The sequence below is a fragment of the Hyperoodon ampullatus genome (assembly GCF_949752795.1).
Source record: "Hyperoodon ampullatus genome assembly, chromosome: 1".
Taxonomy (NCBI): domain Eukaryota; kingdom Metazoa; phylum Chordata; class Mammalia; order Artiodactyla; family Ziphiidae; genus Hyperoodon; species Hyperoodon ampullatus.
Window position 1 is genome coordinate 161,257,380 of NC_136914.1, and position 18,126 is coordinate 161,275,505.

Below are 18,126 nucleotides of genomic sequence, written 5' to 3' on the forward strand. Positions count from 1 at the left end.
CGGGGTATTCATCATCATCTAATTCTGAATCAGAGTCCCTTGGGGAAGGTGAGGACAAAATATGCCAGACTCATATTTCATTCTGTTTTCCTGTAACGACCGTTGATTAGGTCAGAGTTGTAGAATCTTAGGGGAAGGAAGAGACCCATCCAGCATCGCCAGCCCTGATGTCTGGATGATGTGTGGCAGATGTGAGAGATTTAGAACAACAAGGGGTGTCTCAGAAATGTGGGTCCAACCTCTATTGTGCAGATGTGTGACTTTACGTAAATGAAAGGACTCATGGAAGGTGCCCACAAGCGTCCTGGCATATCCTGATGTGGGTCTGCTGCCAGCCGCAGATCTGCGACACCTCCAATGGGTGCCGGCCATGGACTCTCTCTGCCGTGGTCTGCAATACACGGGGTGCCTTGCCTTTTTTTATGGCTCGAGTGAGGAGGCAGCCAAGGAGAAGCCGAGCATACGCACCGGTCATGCAGGGCAAGGCCAGCCTCAGGTCCCAGCCACTCACTAAGGCTGGGAGGGTTTAAACATGTCTTTTGCCCAATGATAAGCCTCAGTCTTCCCACCCGAATGATGGAAAGAAAAATCATCCTTTCTGTGCGAGGGCTGTGGTGACAGCCCAGTGAGATGAGGCAGACAAAGCCCTCCTGCAGACGTAGAAGGGCAACGCTCACGTCACTTCTTACTATGGCTATTTGCACACCTGTGGTTTGTCATCACCGTCAGTACAAGGAGTAAGCCAGTGCTTACTCAAGTCAGACTGATTTTAGCTGCATTGCTCAGCTGTCAGGGCCAACGCCACCAACCCTTAGGTCTCCGCAGAGGCAGCCAGAGGCAGGGAGTGTCCATGTCTCTCCCTGGGGGAGGGGCTTCGGTTCGAATCCTGCATCAGCCACTGACCGGCTGGGCGGCTCTGGGTGAAACCACGTCCCTCTCGGAGCTGCTGCAAGGACCGAGCCAGGGCTCAGAAAGATGTGACACGGGGCCAGGCAGCAGGCGCAAGTCCTCACTGCTCCACGGGGGAGGCCTTCCCTCTTACGGATGAGGAAAAGGAGGCTCAGCGGAGCCAGGTAAGCCCTGCGAGGCCAGAAGCTCCTGGGCACGGCCCCGGCTGCTGCTCTGCCCAAATCCTCCCTCTTGTTCGCCCCTGCCCCCCACCCCAAGCCCAAAGTCTCCTGTGCCTCGGGCTCCCTGGGGCTGGGGTAGCCTCGCACCTTGAAGTCATCCCTGTCCTTGGCCCGGCTCTTAGAGGCCATGTTCCGCGCGTGGCCCAGCAGTGTCTGCCCGATGGCCCGCTCTGTGTGCTGCTGTAAGAGCTGCCCGACTTCCTGGGCCTCGGCCAGGAGCTGCTGCCGAAGCTGCAGCCGTGTCTGCTGCGTCTCCTCCTCCAGCCGGCCAGCCTCCTCCAGGATGCGCGCCTCCTGAAAAGGCCGGGCAGGGAGAGGTTGGAGCCCCACTGCTGCCCTGCACGGATGCTCCGGTCAGGGCCAGGACCAGGATGTACGGGCGGCCCTGCCCGGGGTCCCAGGAAGGTTGGAGAAGGGATGGAAAAGGGGTGGAAAGTGGGGACCTCTATATGCACTTGATGAGCCTGGGTATGCTGAAGATCCCCCAAGGCATTTATTGAGCACCAACCATGTGCCCAGTGGCATCTGTGGCTTCTCACATATACAAGCACCTCCTCATTCATCCCAAACACCATGAGGCCTGAACACTAGCAGCGATGAGGACACAGAGGCTCAGAGAGGCTAAGTAACTTTCTATAAGTCCCACAGCAGAGCGGGTTCTAAAGTCACATCTGAGTCTGCGAGTAGTCTGGGACATCATGGAGGCCAACACAAGGCCTATGGGGATTCCTTTCCTTGAAGGAATAAGAGCTGGAGAAGGAGGTGGGGGAATCAGAGGTAGTGCAGTAAGTCCTGCCTGCTTCCCACCAAGCCCTCCTGGGCCGAGCACAAGAGACTGTGAGCTTGTCCCTCACGAAGGGGTCAAAAAACATCAGATGCTCCTATAGCTCAGTGGCTACAGGAGACCTGGAGTCAGCCTGCTTGGGTTTAAATCCCAGTCCCACAATTTACAAAGTCTTTCTTTTGATTTGTTAAAACCTTAAAACAGACTACAGAGCCCTTTTCTCCCAATGCCCGATGACGACTGTACCTATCCGTGCTCTGATTTCATGTGTGTTTTTAGTGTAATTCTCATTATAATGTACACCAGAAACTTTGGGCATACTGGGTGCCCCACTACATGGGGGGCTGCCATTGTCCTGACCCCACAACGATGCTGGGGCAGGTTTGGGGTTTTGGCTAAACCGGGCTGGAACCTGGAAGCTGAGGAAGCAGCATTCCTGTCTGCAGGGCAGGGGGCTGACGCACAGTCTTACCAAGGCTCTGAGCAGCTGCCACTGATGCTCGTCCAGACACTGGGAAGAGTCCTGCTCCAGGGCGTGCTGTTCGCGCAACTCCTGGAGAAGGCTCTTCTTCCCTGACAGTCTCATCTGGGTCAGGGTGGTGATGGAGCTGCTGCGGAGAGCCAGCCTCCGGAGAGCTGAGCGTAAGAGCAGGTCATGCCCCTGCAGGATGCACTGCGTGGACCTTTGGAGAAAGTGGGTGCCGGGCTGAGGGGTCAATATTCTTGGCTTCACTGAGTGTGACTGGTTAATGTTATGTGACAGCTTGACTGGGCCGTGGGGTGCCTGGACATGCGATCAAACATCATTCTGAGAACTTCTGTGAGGGTGTTTCTGTAGGAGGTTAACATTTGAATTGGTAGACTGTGTAAAGCAGACTGTCCTCCCTAATGTGGGTGGGCCTCATCCAATCAGTTGAAGGTCTGAAGAGAGGAAAAAGCTGACTTACCCTTGAGTAAGAGGGAACTTCTCCTGCCTGAAGGCCTTGAGTGGGATATAGGTTTCTCGTTTTGGACTCAAACTGAAACACTGGCTTTTCCTGGGTCTTGAGACTGCTGCCTTCAGACTGGATCTTACACCATGAGCCCTCCTGGTTCTCAGGCCTTTGGACTTTGGACTGAAACTACATACTGGTTCTCCTGAGTCTCCAGCTTGTCAGCTGCAGATCTTGGGACATCTCAGCTTCTCTCTATGTATCTATATCTGTATCTATAGGTTCTGTTTCTCTGGATAATCCTAATACATTGACCCACCAAGAAATACCCCAAATAGTCATGCCCCACAGGGAGCCTTTACAGAGGTAGTAGGTTAGAATTATCCCATCCCCTGCTGCCCATCCTCTCAGACATGGTGCTGACCTGGGTTATATTCAGCCAACTGTTCTTTTACTAATTTTTTAACTTTATCACGTTCTGCCCCAAGTTTCAGGTGCATATATGCAGCTGCCTTCAGTACATATCCACTCAAATTTCTTAAATAGCTCTCAAAATTAACACATCCAAAACTGAAATCATGAGCTATTTTTGAGTTCCTATCCCAATGAGTCACGTAGAAAACCTCGGTCTACCCAGGAGGCTCGACGTTTGGTTTTATAACTTGAGGTATTTTCTGACAGCCTGAAAAGTTGAACAAAGCACTGTCAATCAGTTTACCAAGGAGAAGAGACCTGGCAAACACTCCAGGCTTATAGCTGGGGGCCCTCATCCTAAGAATAAGGAATCATCCCTTGTAAAGACCTAATTTTGAATCAGCTAAATTCACAAATGGAGTCGTTGATTTGTCACTTTCTGAAATCCCTGCTAGAAGTAAGATAAATCCTCTCTGGAAGAAGATCCCAGCATTCAAAGTCTCAAATTATCTCTACAATTTTTAATAACACTGTCCAGCATTCAATAAAAATAACCAGACTTGCAAACAGATAAGAATCGACCAAAAATAAAGAGAAAAAATGGATAATAGAAACATACCCACAAGATATTGGACATTAGAATAATCAGCTATGATGAATATGTTTAGGAAATTAAATAAGATGAACTTTAGCAGATAACTGGAAACTATGACAAAAATAAAATGGAAATTTTAGAACTGAAAGCATAGTAACCAACATTAAGAATTCAGTACATGGGTTTAACAGCAGATAAGACACAGCTGAAGAGAGCATGAACTGGGAGATAGTTCAAAATAAGTATCTAGACTGAACCACAGAGGACAAAAATATAGAATAGCTTCTAAGAGGCAAATGACATAAGGTGAAAAAAGTCTAATAAACGTGTAACTGCAGCCCCAGGAAGAATAGGGACAGAATAGGCAGAAGGAATACTTAAAGATAGAGGCTCAGAATTTTCAAAAACTGATGGAATATAGCAAATCACAGGTTCAAGAAACACTACAGATTTATTTAAAACAAGCAAACGAGATTCACAAAAAACCACATCCAGTTTAGGCATATTATAATAAACTGATGAAAACCAAAGAACAAAAGAAAATCTTAAAAGCAACCAGAAACAATTGAAATCAGAAGACAAAATATTACCTTTAAAAGTATTAAAAAAAAACAACCAAACTAGGATTCTATACCCAATGAAAACATTCCTCAAAAATGAAGATGAGGGGCTTCCCTGGTGGCGCAGTGGTTGAGAGTCTGCCTGCCGATGCAGGGGACACGGGTTTGTGCCCCGGTCTGGGAGGATCCCACATGCCACGCAGCGGCTGGGCCCGTGAGCCATGGCCACTGAGCCTGCGCGTCCGGAGCCAGTGCTCCGCAGCGGGCGGGGGCCACAACAGTGAGAGGCCCGCGTACAGCAAAAAAAAAAAAAATGAAGATGAGATAGACATTTTCAGACAAACAAAACCTAAGAGAATTTGTCACTAGCTAATCTAAAATAATGAGAACGTTCATGCAAAAGAAAATACTCCTAGATGGAAACTTAAAGATACAGGAAACAATCAAGAGCAACGGAAAGGGTAAATCTAAATGAATACTCACTGCATAAACCAAAACTAGTATCTCATGTGGTTGAAAATTATTATAAGAGATGTAAAATATCCAGTAAGTCATGTGCCCACATCAATTCTGACTCCAAGCTTTCATCCATAGCACTCTGTTATCACTCTATTTCACATTTATATTCACAATTTGGTCTCAAGATCACACTGTAAGGGAGGCCGGGGTATGGTTAAACTTACAGATGAGGACACTGAGGTTAGCATGGAGTATCACACAGGACACAAGGCCCCCACCCTCCAGAAAGCTGTACTCACTCTTCACTGAGGCCGCCAAGTTGGCCCAAGACTCGGTGGATGATGCTCTCCTGGTCATCCTGCAGGTGTGTCTGCAGCACAGTGGACAGTGTGTGCTCCTCCATCCACACCTAAACCCCAGGACAGAGGGACAGGGGTCAACTCAAGTTCATTTCATCCATCATTGCTTTGTTGGGTCATACCTTTTGTTTCTTTTTTTTAAAAAATCCCTTTCTCCCTTGATTTAATTAAATTTTTCTCTTATATTTTCGGCTAAAGTTTTAAAATGTTTCCTATTTGCATGTACATCTTAAGGCATTTAATATGTATTTTCTGTGGTATGAGGAAGGGATCTAATTTTCTCTGGGTAAATTGATACTAATTGTCTTAGCACCATTTATTAGATAATTTATCTTTTTATGATGGGCCTGTCATGCCACCTTGTCTGACGTAGTTTCCGTATATATATGAATTTCATTCCAGGCTCCTTCTTTTATTCTGTGGATCTGTCTGTTTATTTCTATACAAATACCTCACTGCTTTAATTCCTGTAGTTTATAGGAAGACTTCATAGTTTCTAGGGCAAGTCTTCCCACATTCTTTTGTACAAAACTGTCTTAACTATTCTTGGTTGCTTTTCTTTACATATGAATTTTAGGATCAGTTTATCAAGTTTGGGAAAACAGCTTTTTAAAGATTTTCTAATTGGACTGAATTTACAGATTAATTTGTAGAGAATCGCTGTTTTTCCAAATTTGAGTTGTCCTATCCCAAAACAAGGCCTTTCTCTCAATTCTTGCTTTATCCTTTCAACAACATTTTATAAACTTCTCCATTAAGCTCTTATAAACATTGGTCGGATTTATTTTTAGGCACCCTGTAGCTTTGATACTGAAGGGGATCTTTTAGGCTCCCTGAGGCTTTTATTCTGAAGAGGATCTTTATGTTATCACTGTTCTCCTCTACTGCTTTGAAAGTTACCTATTCTGTTTCTATTTCTTCAGTGGTTTTAAATTTTTAATATACATTCCCAACTCCATAAATCTTAAGTTAAACAACATTTCTTTTACCTTAGAATTCATGACAGTCAGCACTTCTGAAAATTTTTTATCTGTTATCACTTTGAATTTTATCTCTTCTTCATTCTCTCCTTCTAGAATTCTTAGAAGACTAAGGAAGTCCCTCCAGGACTTTCTCATTCTGTTCCCATGTCTCCTAACCTCTCATACTTTCCATCTCTTTAGCTCTCTGTGTCATATTCTGGACCACTTTCTCACCTTTATCTCCTAGTTTACACACTGTGTCTTAACCATAATTTGATCTGCTGTTTAACTCATCCATTAAATTTCTGTTTTCATGACTATAATTTTCATTCAAAAACTATGTGGTTTTTTATCTGTCATCTTTTTACATCATGTCTTGTTTTTATGCTAGTAATTCCTCCTGTTATTGTTTTAAACATACTTCCTTTATAAGAGCTCTCTAATAGTCCCTTCACCTGAATTTCTCAGTGCTTGTTGTGGTCTAAACTTGGTGCTTACTGTACATGCTGGCTCTCACTTATGGTGGATTGTTGCTTGTGTGTTTTGTAATTCTGGATGTTAGCTCATCTTCAGTGTGGCTTTATCTGTGAAAATCCTGTGAGGTCCAAGGCCACATAGCTTTTTAGTGGCGCAGAGGCTCAAATCTAAGTCTGTCTGTCCCCAAAGCTCAAATCCTTTCTACCTGCATCTGCTCCTCCCTGACTATCTCGCATCACAGGGAGAAACATGCACCTAGAAACAGGCAGCTGGACTGTGTTACACCAAGGGCTCAATCACTGAGGTGAGACTCATTTACTTTCCCACATATGTAGCCCTTTTCTGGAGATGGCCATGCTGTATGTGGAACGGGGACAAAGCACAGAGGTCTGGGTGTGAGTAAGCAGCCTAGACTTCAGTTCTCTGGGCCTTGAGATTCATAGCACATACTTAATCTCACAAAATCACACTGTGTGACTCAGAACTTTTCCTTTAAGTCAGTCTCTGACTCCTCTTGTGAGGGGTCTACAATAATCTGTCAAAGTGCTTGGGAAATCAGAACATTCTAGAAAATTCTACACAGTGTAGATTCTCTAAAAGGTAAATTAACATTGTCACTAAGAACATGGGGGTCTTTGGTGTGTGCTTTGAGAAGGCAGATAAAACTAGCAACGGGATCCAAAGCCGATCAAGAGGACGGAGATCATAGGATCAGATGGTGCCTGCAATGGTCACACCACCCTCTTCAACGTTATCGAATGCAGGTTCATGAATGTTTAAATTCCGATGCAAAAAGCTGCTTCCGCGGGCTAGAGCACTGACCCTGTTCATTGCTACCAGGTTATTCTGTGGTTTCCCATATGTTTACTCTTTGTTTCAAATTTTCATTTACTAAGGAGAGAAAGGGAAAAGGAACCAACAGGCAGTGCATGCCCGGTACATGCTCCTATAAAAGGGGTGGGTTTAGAGGTAGGGCCGGTGGAAAAGTCAACACCTAAGGCAGACACTGGAGTGCTGGGAGGAGGGAGGCACTGCAGTTTTAAAAGCACGGTCAGAGGAAGCCTCAAGGTGAAGGTGGCTTCAGGATAAAGACCTGAAGCAGGACAAGTGAGGCAGGAGCGCCCAGGCAGCTGGAGGGACACAAGGATGCCGGGGAGGCCGGAATGGGGTGAGAGGGGGTGACAGGGAGGGGGTCAGAGGGTAACCAGGTCCTGACAGGCAGAGCTGTGTAGGGCATGGTGAGGACTCTGGTTCTTCCGCTGCATGAAATGAGAAGGGGGTTTTGAGCCGAGAAATGACACGATGTGACACAGTGTCTTTTACCAAATCTAATGTGCCAGTCAACTAGAGAAGACCTGCGCACTGCAACTAGAGAGAAGCCCGCACAATCTTTTATCAAATCTAATGTGCCAGTAATTATGAGATGCAGTTATTTGAGGTACCACACAGAGAGAAAAATCACTGGTAATTACATTAAAATGCATCTCAATTTCAGAGATGTTAAAATGGTATTAAAATCTGCATCTTAAAAATGAGTGGTATATGATATGCTCCCTCTGGAGCAGTGACTGGCCAAGATGGCAGAATAGGAAGACCCTGAGCTCACCTCCTCTCATGGCACATCAAAATTACTATTTACAGAGCAACTATTGATGAGAAAGACCTGAAAACTAGCAGAAAAAGATTTACAACTAGAGGTATAAAGAAGGGACCACAAGGAGATGGGTAGGAGGGGCAGAGTCATGGTAAAGTCAAGTCCCATAATTCCAGGTGGGTGACCCACAAACAGGAGAATAATTCCAACTGCAGTGGTTCTCCCCAAGGAGTAAGGGGTCCGAGGCCCATCAGGTTCCCCAGCCCAGGGGTCCTGCATTGGGAAGATGAACCCCCAGAACATTTGGCTTTGAAGGCCAGTGGGGCTTATATTTTCAGGAGAGCCAAACGACCATGGGAAATAGAGAGCCATCCTTAAAGGGTACACGCAAAACCTCACAAGGTCCAGGACCCAGGGCAGAAGAGGTAATTTGAAAGAAGGCTGGGTCAGACCCACCTGCTGATCTTGGAGAGCCTCTCAGAGAGGCAGGAGGCAACTGGCGCTCCCCCTGGGGGCATAGATGCCGGCAGCAGCCATTTTGGGGAGCTCATTCTACCACAAGGACACTGGTGCTGGTAAGCGCCCTTTCGGAATCCTCCCTCCGGTTCATTAGTGCAGGGATCCAGACTACCCACCAGCCTGTCAGCACCAGTACTGGGACACCTCAAGCCAAGCAGCTAACCAGGCAGGGACACAGCCCTACCCACCAGTAGGCCAACTGCCTTAGGACCCCTGAGAGCCTTCAGCTGGCCCAGGACCCTACCCTGCCCACCAGATTAAAACACTAGTTAGAAAAGATAGCCACACCTCTATGTTCATTGCAGTATTATTTACAATAGTCAAGATATGGGAGCAAACTCATGCCGTTGATAGATGAATGGATAAAGAAGATGTGGTATATACAATGGAATACTACCCAGCCATAAAAAGAATGAAATCTTGCCATTTGCGACAATATGGACAGACCTAGAGGCTATTATGCTAAGTGAAGTAAGTCAGACAGAGAAACACAAATACTGTATGATTTCACTTCTATGTGGATTTTTTAAAACAAAACAAATGAACAAACGTAACAAAAGAGAGAGTCACAGACACAGAGAGCAAACAGGTGCTTGCCAGAGGGGAGGGGGTAGGGGGGAGGAGAGAAATAGGTGAGGGAGGTCAAGAGATACCAACTTCAGTTACAAAATAAATGAGTCAGGGGTATGAAATGTGGGTAATACAGTCAATAATTATTTAATATCTTTGTACGGTGACATGTCGTAACTAGACATATCATGGTGATAATTTTGAAATGTATAGACATATTGAATCACTGTGTTGTGTAACAGGAACTAACGTAGTGTTGTAGGTCATCTATACTTCAAAAACAAACAAGAAACAAACAAACCCATAGAAAAAGAAATCAGATTTGTGGTTACCAGAGGAGGAGGAGGAGGAATTGGATAAAAATAGTCAAAAGGTATAAACTTCCACTTGTAAGATAAATAAGTACCAGGGATGTAATGTACAACATGGCAAGTATAATGAACAGTGCTCTATGTTCTGTATGAAAATTGTTAAGAGAGTAAATCCTCACACCACAAGGAAAAAATATTTTTTTCTATTTCTTTGAATTTGTATCTATATGAGATGATGGATGTTCACTAAACTTACTGTGGTCATCATTTCATGATGTATTTAAGTCAAATCATTGTGCTGTACACCTTAAACTTATACAGTGCTGTAATGTCAATTACATCTCAGTAAAAATGGAAGAGAAAAAAATTTTTTTAATAAAATGGAAGAGAAAAAAAATTTTTAAGTGAAACTATCACTCTGGCTGGGGGTTGAGAATAGACCACAAGGGACCGTGGATTCAGGGAGACCAGAGGGCTTGCTCTCAGCAGACTGGGGAGAAGCCCACAAACCTGCATTAGAACGGGTCACATTTTGAGAACCACCATTCTACAACCTGTTCCAACTGTGTGACTGACAAACTCCACAACATTTAACAACTTCTCTGAGTAACAGGATATGAAATCACCAAGGCCTTTTGGATAGAAAATAAGTGGAAAATGCATTTCATAGTCTGGGTGTGTGTTAGATTTTCCATGAATAGTTTTGTTGGCCTTTTCTTCTCATGACTAAATATTCATCTTGACCACAGAAAGTTCATCTCATTTTTATCATCAACAAGGAAATATGGAAAGTGGGGGAGAATATGGATCTCTAAACATCTTGTGGTAATTTAAGGCAATTAAACAATCAATCAGTAAATTAATTTTGACATCCAAACTCTGAGAAAGCAGACTTGGGTCATACTTATTTAATCAGTTGATGAGGTCATTAACTTCTGCTTGCTTCTTGCATGCAGAACTCCTCTTGAAATACTTCTGCACAAGCAAAGGAATATTCACACACATGCATATGCTCACCAAGTAAATAAATAAAAAATAAAAACCAGAAGCTATGCATTGTCTGATATCTGCTTAAAGTAACTTAAGACTCATAACTAGAGGTTTTTAGATGAATCATGGCTGTTTGCCTAATAATTTATCAGAAATGAAGTTCTAGATTTTTTCAATGTCCGTCATTAAGCAATTAAACAGATACTGCGTGAAGGGTCTTAACCTGCATTATCTCGCAGCAACCCTGTTGGGTATTTTGATCCCTATTTTTCACATGAAAGCTGAGGTTCAGAGAAATTTAGCAAGCTGTGCAAAAGCAGAGTTGTGGGAAATCTGCCAGCTGACTGGCAAGAGTCACCCAGCCCATTCACGGGGTTGCTCTGGTTCAAACCCAGGCATTCAGCTTCCAACATTTGAAGCTTGTCTTCAGACCACAACTGTCTCTGAAAGGCCTGATCCCCATTTGGGAGCCGACATCAGAGGCACATCAGACTTATCTGGTGATCTTTCCAAACGGCTGAGGCCCAGGTTTCTCCCCTCTTTCCCCAGAGATGGTAAATTATATGGTCTGGGGCCCAGGATTGGTATGAATCAGAGGAATTCAGCTTCATTTACCCTTGGTGACCCTGTGATAATTTCCAAAGCTGCATTATTGTTGCTGGAAATGCAGCAAAGTTTTCCTGAGCATTTGCTATATCCCAGCTACTGGGCTTTGATTAAGGAAGTGAAACACAATGCAGCTGACGGCGGATTGAAATTAATTAGAAGGAGGTCTAATAAACTGGACAGGCAGGAAACTAGGCCCTATGCTCGTCCCTGGCTGGAAATGGCCCCATGATGCTTCCCTTTATTTATTGGTATTTTGGACAGCTCCCGTTAGCTGCTTTAGAAAACCTCTATTGGTTGCATCAGTTGAGTGCTCTTTTGTAAGTAACTGAACACTCAATGTAAAAAGACAATGTGTTTCTCATAACAAGCACCTTAGGGTAGGCAGTCCAGGGCTGGGACAGTCCGCCTTTCTGCCCCATCCTCCTGAATCCTGCCTCTAAGTCAAAGGAAGGCCAGCATACCTCCAGTCCTCCTGTACCTGCTCTGGGCAGGAAGAACAGGGAACACTGAAGAGGAGGATGTCTCCTAGCAACACTTGGTCTTTGTATTAGGGAACAGAAGCCCTGTGCAGGTACCCTGCCTTCTCTCATAGGCTAGAACTGCATCACGTGGCCACTTCTAGATGCTGGGATATTGAGCACGTTAGTTTTACAGCCTCTAGCATGCAAGAAAGCAAGAGAGAAAGGAAATGTGGGTGTTTTCATTTAGAAATTTGACAGTTCTTAATTCTTTAAAAATAAAATTGAGGTATATTAGTTTACATAGCTACTGTAACACATGGCCACAAACGCTGTGGCTTCAAATGACATAAATTTAGTATCTTACAGTTCTGGAGGTCAGAAGTCTGAAATGAAAGGGACAGGGCTGTGTTCCTTCTGGAGACTCTGGGGGGAGCCTGTTCCTTGCCTTTTCCAGCTTCTCGAGGCCTCTCGCATTCCCTGGCTGATGCGCACATCACTCTAGCCTCTGCTTAGGTCATCACATCTCCTCTGACTCTGACCCTCCTCCTTCCCTTTAAAAAGGACCCTTGTGATCACACTGAGCCACGCAGATAATCAGAATAACCTTTACATCCCCAGATCCTTAATTTGATTGCACGCAATCAGGTCCCTTTGCCCTGTTAGGTAACACAGTCACAGGTTCTGGGGATTAGGATGTGGGGACATTATTCTGTCTACCACACATATACATGGTTTTAATAATGAAATAGACTTTCACTGAAAAACAGGAGTCCCGTGTGTGCAGCTCCTCCCCGCCACCAGTCCACTCCCTTGAAGAACCGCTCTCTGTCGTTTATTTCTATTATTCTAAAGAAGGCTTTGCAGCCCTTCTTGTTGGATTAACCAAAGGTATCATCTACTGACTTCCTATCCCGGGAGAGGAGGGCTCTTGCTCTCTTCTCCCCCTCTCCTCATTGTGAAAGCTTGGCAACCAGAATCTTGGTAAAGCATCTAGCATAGGCACTAGGGGATGCTCAGTGAAGGAAATCCCTCGTTATCCTTCAGAAGTTTAAAAACAAGGCAGACTCCAGACCCAGTTTTACAAAATGCTGCACCTGCTTTTCTTGCTCCAGGAGATCTTGGAAGAGTTTCCACTGCTGACTCCGGAAGCGATCCAACTTCTCCAGCTGCTGGGCCGCGTTCTCCTGGGCCTCCTGCCTCAGGTATTCACACTCTGCCTGGGAGAGGTCAGTCACACAGGGGAGCGTCTGGAGGAACAGGACGTCCACAAACTTCTGGAACGTTTCCACGGTGCTGCGATACAGCTCCTGAAGCCGAGAGCCACAGGACGGAGCTACATGTCAGGTTTTCACCCAGGGCAGGGCTGAGGGTTTCACGCAGGACACAGAGGAAATCCAGCGAAGGGAGCTCTCAAATCACACACAGGCACGTGCACGCACACACATGCACACAAACACACTCAGTCTTAGGAAACGCCCACTGCCTTCCAGCCCTCTCACCCTCACCCAGTCAAGTGCCAGACCTGTGCTTTTGAACCAATGAGCCCTTTAGGTTTCCGCTAAACCTCCATCCAGATTATTTTCACGACCCCTCACTGGTCTCCCTGCCTCCCTCCACCCTCCATACTTAGGCGAGTTATTTGCACAAGCATAGATCTTTCAATTGCAGCTCAAATAACCTGGAAGACCTCTCTTCCCATCGCAATCAGACCTGCCTAGCAGGGCTTCAGGGGCTGCCTCATTTCTCACCATTCTGTTACCTTCATCCCACCTCCCCCACTCCATTCTCTTTCTAAAAATCTTTTTAATTGTGAAAAACAAAAAACTGTAGGTAATAATATACGAAACATCTCTGAATCCACCACTCAGCTTTCCTTTTGTTTCAGACTAAAAACACTAAACCTTACAGGTTAAGTTGGAATCCTTTAAGTTCGCTCTGCAATTCTTTTCCCCTCCCTCCCAGTGTCCTCAGAGATAGCCATCCCCATGAATTCAGCATCTCTGTCTCCAATTTAGATTTCTATACTTTCACTATATATGAATCCCATAAATGTGGCTTTTGGTGTGTGTGTTACTTCACATAAATGGCATCTCGTTGCATGTTTCATTATATGGATGCTTTTTAAAGCCTCTCCCCTTCTCCCCACCTCCAGGCACTTTCACATCTGAAATGGACTCCTCTTCACCCTGCAAAACCCCTGCAAAATAATCCCTTCTCTGTGAAGCCTTGCCTGGGCCACTCAGACTAACATGAACATTTCTCACCCTGGGCTCCTGCAGCTCTTTGTTTAGCCCCACCAGGGCATCAAAACTACAGTTTATCTGTCATCCCTCCTGGACCACAACTGCCCAAGAGCAGAGGCTGCATCATACTCAGATCTGCACCCACGTCTCACATCCTCCTAGACTAAGCACCTGACTGCAGTTTCTGAATGCATCACACACCAACATCATGCAGAATGCCCATTTCCCCTTCTCCATCTAGGAACTCCCCTCACATGTTCCAAACTCAATTTGAGGTCTCCTCTTCTGGGAAGGCCTCCCGACCACAGGGTTGTTTTTTGTGTTTTTTTTTAACATCCTTATTGGAGTATAATAGCTTTACAATGGTGTGTTAGTTTCTGCTTTATAACAAAGTGAATCAGTTATACATATACATATACCCCCATATCTCCTCCCTCTTGCGTCTCCCTCCCACCCACCCTATCCCACCCCCCTAGGTGGTCACAAAGCATGGACCTGATCTCCCTGTGCTATGTGGCTGCTTCCCACTAGCTACCTCTTTTACATTTGGTAGTATATATAAGTCCATGCCACTCTCTCACTTCGTCCCAGCTTACCCTTCCCCCTCCCTGTGTCCTCAAGTCCATTCTCTACATCTGCATCTGTATTCCTGTCCTGCCCCTAGGTTCTTCAGAAACTTTTTTTTTTTTTAGATTCCATATATATGCCGACCACAGGGTTTTTTACGAATAAAGTCTTATTACTTTAGCATCTATAGGGCCTAGAAAAGCACCCGGCAAATATCAGGTAATAATATTATAATTGTTAATAATTATGAATTCTTACCATGTGCCAGAGAGTGTCATAAACACTTTTCTTATATTATCTTATTCATCCTTCTAACAGCCCAATGAAGATGTTCTATTATAATTACCATTATTTTACAGATGAGGAAACTAAGACCCAGAGAAGATAAGTAACTGGACATTTGTAGACGGTGGGTCCTGGCTGTTGGACTACTGGACTCATGCTCTTAACCTGTATGCTACAAGGATAATTGGTTATTTTTGGAAAAAAAAATTCTCAGCACCTGCTCTGGTGTACTGAAGTCATACTTGGTGTGCTCAATGAATAGAAGTTAAATTTAACTCAAATCAGTGTTAATGAAACCCAATGAATGCCATGTTTTAAAAAGTTCATGGCCAAGATGAACTCTGTTTGTAATAAAGTGACCATGACATGGCACAAGGGACCCACACCTTTTTAAAAGATTTAGACATCCTACTTCTGAGAGAGTGGCCAACCAGCTAATTTGAACCAATTTCTCCCACTGAAGATGAATTTTTTTAAAAAGCTGGACAAAATGTTTTGTTTGTTTGTTTGTTTGTTTTTTGCGGTACGTGGGCCTCTCACCGCTGTGGCCTCTCCCATTGCGGAGCACAGGCTCCAGACGCGCAGGCCCAGCGGCCATGGCTCACAGGCCCAGCCGCTCTGCGGCACGTGGGATCCTCCCGGACCGGGGCACGAACCCGTGTCCCCTGCACCGGCAGGCAGACTCTCAACCTCTGCGCCACCAGGGAAGCCCTGGACAAAATGTTTATTAAATCATCATAAAAGTCCGAATGAGCTAACAAGGTAGTGAAGAGTGTGGTGCCCAAGGTCAGGAGAAGATGCACTCAGAGAAGTGTGCCCAGCCCTTGGGCTGTGTTTACATAAGGGGTGTAGGTCAATCCAGGGGAGATGGCTGCACAGCTGACGGACCTCTGACGGCCTCAAGCAGTCGAAGGGACAGAAGGTGGAGTTCACAGCTCATGTGGGTTGGGGCCTCGTAAGCCATTCCACACCTAGGGCTGGAACCCAAAAAGCAGCACCAGAGATACATGGTTGAAATGGAAGGGAACCAGATCTGACTGGTTTAAACAGATGGCAACCTGGAGTCTGGTCATGTGGGTGACCCAGCATATTTCAAGTCCAGACCTTGAATTAACATGACTCTGGATCATTAGAGGCCCAGTCATCGGACAGAAGCAAAGGAAAATCCTCTCTGGGGGAGGAGAGCATCACTGCATCCTTGAAAATATTTTTACCAATATACGTACAAATCTGAGACAAGGCATATGAGGAAAAAATAAACAGGTACACAAGGAGATAAGAATATGACCAAAGACCTACACAAACAACAGACATGAAAAACAAACCCACAGGTAGTCCAGAGAGTGTATTAGAAGACAAGGACTTTAAAGGATTGATGCTTACCATGCTCATGACGTTAAAAGCCACTCTTAAACCTTAAAGCAAAGAGCTAGAAATTATAAAAAGTAATGTTACTTAGTTTAAAAAAAAGTCAGAACTTCTAGAATTGACGAACACTGCTCAATAATATGAACCCAATGTATAGGTTTCATTGCAGTTTAGATGCAGCTGGAGAGAGAATTAGTACTGGAAGAAAGATCAGGAGAAAATCCAGAACAAAGTAAAGAGAGACGAAGGGATGGAAAATACAGAGGAGAAGATAAAGGCTAAAAGGTACAGTGAGAAAGTCCAAAATGTTTAATTGGAGTCCCCGAAGGAAAGAAGGGAGAGTCCAGGCAGTAGTCATATTTGAAGTGATAATGGCTGAGAAATCTCTCAAAACTGATGAAAAAAATTTACAGATGAGGAAACTGAGGCTTTATCTGTACATGTAAAAGAGAGGTTAAATAAATTGCATCAGTTCACACACAGGGCCCTGGTGGTCAGGCTCCTGCACCCATGATCTAACCAGGATGCTCTTAGGTAATTTTTATTTAACAAAGAATGGATGAGAGAATAAGCAGCACCTAATAAACACAGGGTCACTTTTTGTGACATTAATAGTAGATAAAGGGCTTCCCTGGTGGAGCAGTGGTTAAGAATCTGCCTGCCAATGCAGGGCACACGAGTTCAATCCCTGGCCCTGGAGGATCCCACATACGGCAGAGCAACTAAGCCCGCGTGCTATAAATACTGAGCCTGTGCTCTAGAGCCCGCGTGCCACAACTACTGAAGCCTGCGCACCTAGAGCCCGTGCTCCACAGCAAGAGAAGCCACCACAATGAGAAGCCCGCGCACCGCAACGAAGAGTAGCCCCCGCTCACTGCAACTAGAGAAAGCCCACGCACAGCAACGAAGACCCAACACAGCCAAAAATAAAAACAAATAATTTTTTTAAAAAGTAGATGAAATAGTTTTTAAGAAAAAAAGCTCTTCTAGAGAGAAAGGGGATCAGCTCATAGCACCAAAAGGTTTAATTCACCAGAAAGATGTAAAAGTTCTAAATTTGTATGCACTTAATGGCATTACCCAAATCAGTGGAATTTGTCACATTAACAAAATAAAGCTGAAAAGCATCATGATGATTATGTGAATAAATGAAGAAAAAAGTACTTCACAAAATTTAATTTCCATGCAGAAGAAACACTCTTAGCAAAATAGGGAATGGAAGGAAACTTCCTCAATCTGAAAAAAAAAAAAAAAACTATAGCAAACATTATACCTGAGGGTAGAAACTACAAAGGTCCTGCTTTTATGTATATGGAATCATATAGCATGTTAGGTTTGTGTATCTCAACTTTATATGTCCTTGTGAGATTCCTCTGTGTTGTCATGTGTAGCATTAGTTCATTCTTCCTCACTGTTCTGTAGTACTTCACTGTATAAATACACCACCATTTATCCATTCTACTGTTGTGGCTTCTTAGTTTAGACTATTACACATTCTGCTGATGTGAACTTCCTTGTGGATGCTGTTTGATACACATCAGCGCTTGTTTCTCTTGGGCATATGCCAAGGAGCGGAATTTTTGGGCTACGTGTATGTGTAGCTTCAGTCCATATCCTCCATAACTAATAGCCACCAACTTGATTAACATTTTGAATTTATAGATCAATTTGGTGAGGATGAACATCTTCACAGTATCAAATCTTCCAATCCAGAAACATGGTATATCTTTACATTTATTTAGGTCTTATTAATTTTTCTTAATATTGTTTTGTGAGCAGGGAGTGGCTTGGGATTGGGAGGAGGTGTGAGGGGGCTTCAGAGGTCCTGGTCATGATCTCTTTCTTGATCTGGATGAGGGTTACATAGATGTGTTATCTGTTGTTGTTGTTTTTGTTTGTGGTACGCGGGCCTCTCACTGTTGTGGCCTCTCCCGTTG

At 44.6% G+C, this 18,126-nt stretch overlaps 1 protein-coding gene across 3 annotated transcripts in view; it reads right to left on the reverse strand.

The window, feature by feature from the left end:
- The window catches only part of EVC (EvC ciliary complex subunit 1), a gene marked incomplete at its 5' end in the record, with an annotated part of 78,886 nt that overhangs the window by 11,638 nt on the left and 49,122 nt on the right, over positions 1-18,126 (reverse strand). For all 3 annotated transcript variants that reach the window (XM_079696628.1, XM_079696630.1, XM_079696629.1), the window contains 4 exons: positions 1,218-1,424; positions 2,387-2,597; positions 5,174-5,283; positions 12,821-13,033. In XM_079696628.1, the coding sequence (XP_079552754.1) occupies positions 1,218-1,424; positions 2,387-2,597; positions 5,174-5,283; positions 12,821-13,033 (741 nt within the window). The remainder of the gene's footprint in view (positions 1-1,217; positions 1,425-2,386; positions 2,598-5,173; positions 5,284-12,820; positions 13,034-18,126) is intronic.